At 37.6% G+C, this 5404-nt stretch overlaps 1 protein-coding gene across 1 annotated transcript in view; it reads right to left on the bottom strand.

Annotated features, from left to right (window-relative positions):
- Positions 1-5404, bottom strand: part of vps8 (VPS8 subunit of CORVET complex) — a 135468-nt gene that overhangs the window by 79552 nt on the left and 50512 nt on the right. Inside the window, exon 7 of the mRNA XM_020623435.1 lies at positions 1995-2119. Coding sequence (XP_020479091.1) covers positions 1995-2119 — 125 coding nt within the window. The remainder of the gene's footprint in view (positions 1-1994; positions 2120-5404) is intronic.

The following is a 5404-nucleotide window of genomic DNA, read 5'->3' as shown; positions in this document are numbered from 1 at the left end:
TGCCTCCATCCTCAAGGATCCCACCCAGCCCCAGCACAGACTGTTTGCCTCCCTACCCTCTGGCCAGAGGTTCAGAAGTGTGAGATGCAGGACCTCCAGACTGAAAAACTCTTTCTTTGCCTCTGCCATCAGTCTCTTAAACAGCTGAGGAGTTTATTACCAGGAAATATGGCATGTACTGTCAACTTGTACTGTTTACATTCTCAGTTTGCACATGCATAATTGCACATTGAATGTTTACTGCTGCACATGCTGCTCCCATGCAGCATACATTCTCTTATTATATTCTTATATATTTTTATTATATTGCTGCATTTGCTGCTTGAAGTGCCTTAGATTTTGTGTTACTTATTTATCTACTTTATATTTCATTTGTATTTTGTGGCATTCATGTGGACAGCAAAGTAAGAATTTCATTGTACAGGGAAACATGTTTCCTAATTGTGCATATGACAAATAAACACTGACGTTTGATGGTAATTTCTCTTCCTCAAAACTAATCATGACTGACAAACTATCACAGTTAGTTCTCCATTTATAAGCGTTTTCAGCCTCTTAACTTCAGTGACCTTACTGCCCTTCAGGTTGGTTCCAGTAGGTACTCCTGGAATCATCCCCCTTATGTTTTTATCTTCAGCTGGAATAACACACTGCACTTGCTACCATATATTTTGTGAACCATTACGCCCTTATCCTGTTGCAGTGTATCTCGACAAAATACCAATAACATGATCTCATGATATTCGTAACTTTACTTCTCCAAGGATATGGTGAACACCTTTAGTCATCCCTGTGGATTCCGCTCCCTCATGATTCAGTTGATTAACACCCTGAATTCCACCTTCTTTCTTATTATCTTATCTCCAAGTAGCTCACTGATATTTATGATATTTATGTGTGTGCCTTTTTCCCCTTTTACTACATGCCAGCCTTCAGTACTACCATCAAACTCCATATTCCCAACTTCACTTCCTGAGTCGTCATTTCCCTCAAATCTGGGTTGTCCGTTCTCAGCTCAGTCGCTTGGAAACCGCCCATTCTTTCCTAGCGTCATCCATGAGGCAGTCGATGGAGTCCAGTTCCTGTCAGTTTCTAGTCTGTACAGCGATCTGCCCCATCAGTTCATGCTATAGAAAAGGTTTCTGCTCTGCTTGGTATAACTATTGGGTTTAGATTTCTTAAGGGAAATTATTTTATTTCTTTAAGTTCATTTTGTGTACAGTTCGTAATTTTCTTTCCACCATGGCTCGAGATTTAAAATACACATTTATATGATCAGTATGAATGATTAAAGCAAAAAACAGAATTAACGCAGTCTAAACATTGAAACAAATATAATAGAGAAGTTTAATTTATTAAACATATCGTAACCAAAACAGAGAAAAAATACTTATCTAATGTTTAGTAATACTTATGTAGTTTTACTAAATTTTAATATTTAATATTTAAAAAAAGAAGTGGTAATTTTGTCAAGACAAATGAAATATTGTCACACAAACATTTCACTATATCTCAGGCTACTTTGTACAAAGTCTTATTATCAGCATCATTATTATTATTTTGTTAAATTTTTGCTCTGCTGCTGTAAAACCTAAATTTCCTCTGTGGGGGATCAATAAGGTATTAAAGTTAAATAAAAAAATATATATATATATTAGAAAGTAAAGTATTAGTTTGCTTGTTCAGCCAAAGATCTGCGGTACATATGAGATCCTAACATCCAGCAGCAGGCAAACATCTTTCTAATCCTCTGTGTAGACTTGAAACTGTCAGCAAAGTATCACTGAACAACAATCTGGGAGCTTCCGTTACAGCTAGCAAGTCATTCAGAGCCAGTCACCTTCATCAGGACCACTATACTGTATTCAAACCATCAGTAGAAACCCTGTTGAACTTTAACCGGCTGCTGTTAGACTTGTCAGTATCCTGTCGTCATCCTACTGAACACCCAGTCAGCAAGCCTGTGATTGTGCATATGTGAGTATATACAATACCTGTCCTTTGGCAAAACCACAAAGAAGTCGTGAGCAATCATGGTTGATGCTGAGGGCAGAAACAGCTCCAAACTCCGCTCCTGCTGTCTTAGTACCCAGACAGAGCCGCAGAGCCTGGTTGGTATCTGAGAGGAAAATGAAGAGGACATTTAACTCCTGAGGCAGGAGTACAGACTCAGGAAAAGGTACTGAGGGTTAAAATGAATTATAAGCAAAAAAGAAAAAGAGGGTTTTCCTAGTCCTGGAGTTTAACATTATCAAACAGCATATCCTTACCAAACCACAACATAAACAGCACAATGGTGAAGAACAAAGGAATAAAAACAAACCAAACAACAAAGCATGCACCAAAGTAGCTGAGCCAAACCAAAATGGACATGAGCGGTGATGTCCCCGAGCCAGTCAGGTTGAACAAAAAATGAACACTTAGCATGCTTGATGCAGCTGACAGGGATGTTCATACCTTTTCCTGCCAAGGCATCATTATGTCAGCAGTATAAAGAGACATAGATCAGCCCTACAAGAAAGTCAGCCCCAAACAAATCCCACACACAACCCCAACAAGGTCACAGCATGAACTTCATACTCATTCATTTTACCTGTGGAGCCCTGCAGTGCATTGCATATTTTGACAATTTGCCATGAAATCATCCTACAGACATAAAACATTGTAGTATTTTCTGTTGGTCATACCTGACTCCTTCACATTCATGTTACTGCAGCTCAAAACATAAATGATGCTGAAATAATAACAGAACTACAGAGAAGGACAGAGAAATACATAACTGAGATGAAAAGTTTGGTGAAAACTTTGAGCTGGGGCTAAAAACTCCCTCACTGTTTGGGACAATTTTTGAAATGTAGTTAAATGAGCCATATATTGGCTCATCTATTTAGGAAAAACTTTTAATAGTATGAGCTGTTTTTGGCAGCTTATCCACAAAACAAAACAAAATTATAACTTAAACAGTGGTGTTAGGACACAATTTATCTGAAGTAAATAAATAAAAAGAAATGAAAAAAATAATCTATAAAGGGGAATTTTGGAAGAAATTATGTGGAAGAGCAGATGAACCACTGAAAAGACACAGATCACTCAAAAGTTAGACTCGCTTTAGAGCACTTAAAGCTGTCAAAGTGAAGCAAAAGAAAAAAGTTAACCTAAAGAAAGAAGAAAAAGTAGCAAGGAAATGAGAAAAGGGGTTAGCATATCGTGGCCTTCTTGCACCTGTCTCAAAGGGAGGAACATTTCCAGAATGATGACAAGTTTCTCTAAATTTGTAATGTATAAATTGTTCATCAAGGCTGAAAGCTGATAGAAGAGAAAAAAAGTTGAAGTACAGAGGCTCCAGAACAATCCGCAATACACAGCAATATTGTATCGTTAAGAGACGATTAAAAAGAGGAGGAAAGTTAAAATGAAGCTTAAAATTTTTCCTATAGAAAATAATGTAAATCTACCAAAGAAGCACGTTTTGACATGGCTCCATCAGCTCTCCCACAAATAATAATAAACAACTACAACAACAACAAAAGAGCAAAGATAAAAGTGGGAGAGCTGGTCCATCAGCCCTCCCAGTAATTCTCGTAGGGAAAACTGTAACTGACGATTTGTCAGCCATCTTGTGAATGTTTGTTCTTTTTAGATTTAGGTGGCTAGTGAAGATTTACTGTATAGTGTTACTGATACATAACACTTAATAGATGCCATAACATATGTTGCTAAATTATCACAAGTTTAATTACGTTTTTTTTTTTGGCATTGGCAGAGTCTGTATTATCAATGAGGACAAAGAGTGTATGTAAACTAAACAGAATGTGAATGATAAGGATAAGGGACTTGTCTGGTCATGAACCTTCACAAATCTGGATATTTCACCAACTTAGGACTGGATCAAATTGGTTATCAGAATCCATCCCTAATATTTACCTTAAGTACTGACTGCAGGTGGAAATGCATATAAAGACACATTGTATGAACAGACAGGAGAGGAACCTTTTGTTGCATACGGGAGACTTCAGCTGGATTTTCCAGAGTGGTAGGATTGTGTACATTTATTTCAAACACTGCAAGCAACATTAGCACAGCTTTTTTCATTTAGCTCTCGATGATCTCAGAACAGCTCTGTGCAGGGGGCGGGCTTGTCCTTGCACATCTGATTTTCAGCCCGAGTGTGATGTCACATTAGGCACAGTTTCAAAAGTGCTCTCTCTCCAGGCAGGAGATTCAAAATCTTTAGTGTTGTAAAGACACAGTGGAGATAGACCTTATTAATTGGACAGAAAAGGAGGACCTCCCACATCACCCTGATCCATCTCAAACCTCATTTTTTGTTTTCCATCATACCATCTTTAATATTTTTCCCCTTATTAAACTAAAACAAGCACACAAATTGAACTAGAGAAATGCATTTCCTGTCAAATGTGTGTGGATGCTGATAAGCTGAAAGATTGTCCTGAAAATGCCTGAAATCAATTGCTGAAACAGCTGAAAGATGAGAAGAAATGGCTGAAGTTCTTTGTTGAAATAGTTGAGAAGAAATGGCTGAAGTTCTTTGTTGAAATAGTTGAGAAGAAATGGCTGAAGTTCTTTGTTGAACAATCTGAAGCATAGAGCATGAGATGCAATAAAGTAGGAATGGCCTTGAACAGCTGAACATTTTGATACCTGAATGGCTTAGCTAGCTGAAAGTATGCTGAACTTATTAAGATGTGAAAATAGTCCAATAGGACCCCACAAAGAAGGTAAAACAAGTAGGTGTGAATGTGAATGGGGGCTGAGAGAGGCAGACAGGGAGAAAGTGGAGTTACGTAGTGGCATGTCTCAATTGCGCTGCATTTTATGGACCACCAGATGGCACTCCAAGACTGTCATTGAATCAGCACTTTGAGCTTCCACGGACATGTACTTCAAACAATAAAGTTGAATCAATTAAAAAGTATAAACGGTATAAAAAAGAAAGATAGAAGCAGGGATGTCCTTGAATAGTTGAACAGATAAATACCTCAATGGCCTGTATAGCTGGAGGTATGCTGGACTTATAAAGTGCCAAAAAAGGGTGGAAGATCTGTTAGGTATTTTTAGTCAGATAGATATTGGTTACATACTTGATGTATTAGAAATGTTTAGAGTAGACAGGATGTCTAGCTCAGGCTGTTAAATGTTTAGTCATTCTCATGAGTTGCTGCAGGTTGCTTATGGTCAAGGATAACTAGATAGAAAGTTGATGACTGTTAGAAGACAGGATGTTTAATATTATTATTATGACGTGTGTAACTGTAGTCATAGCCATAATATTTTCTTATGTTGTCATGACATGTCACTAGAGGTCGTGTTAGAATGTTTTTAGCTACACACCACATAATCAACAAACAATCACACATTGATTTTCTTCATGTTTTGACTACTG

This window comes from Monopterus albus, unplaced genomic scaffold (assembly GCF_001952655.1).
Source record: "Monopterus albus unplaced genomic scaffold, M_albus_1.0 scaffold299.1, whole genome shotgun sequence".
In the NCBI taxonomy this organism is placed as follows: domain Eukaryota; kingdom Metazoa; phylum Chordata; class Actinopteri; order Synbranchiformes; family Synbranchidae; genus Monopterus; species Monopterus albus.
The sequence above is the reverse complement of the archived record's forward strand: the minus strand, read 5'-3'. Positions and strand labels throughout refer to the sequence as shown.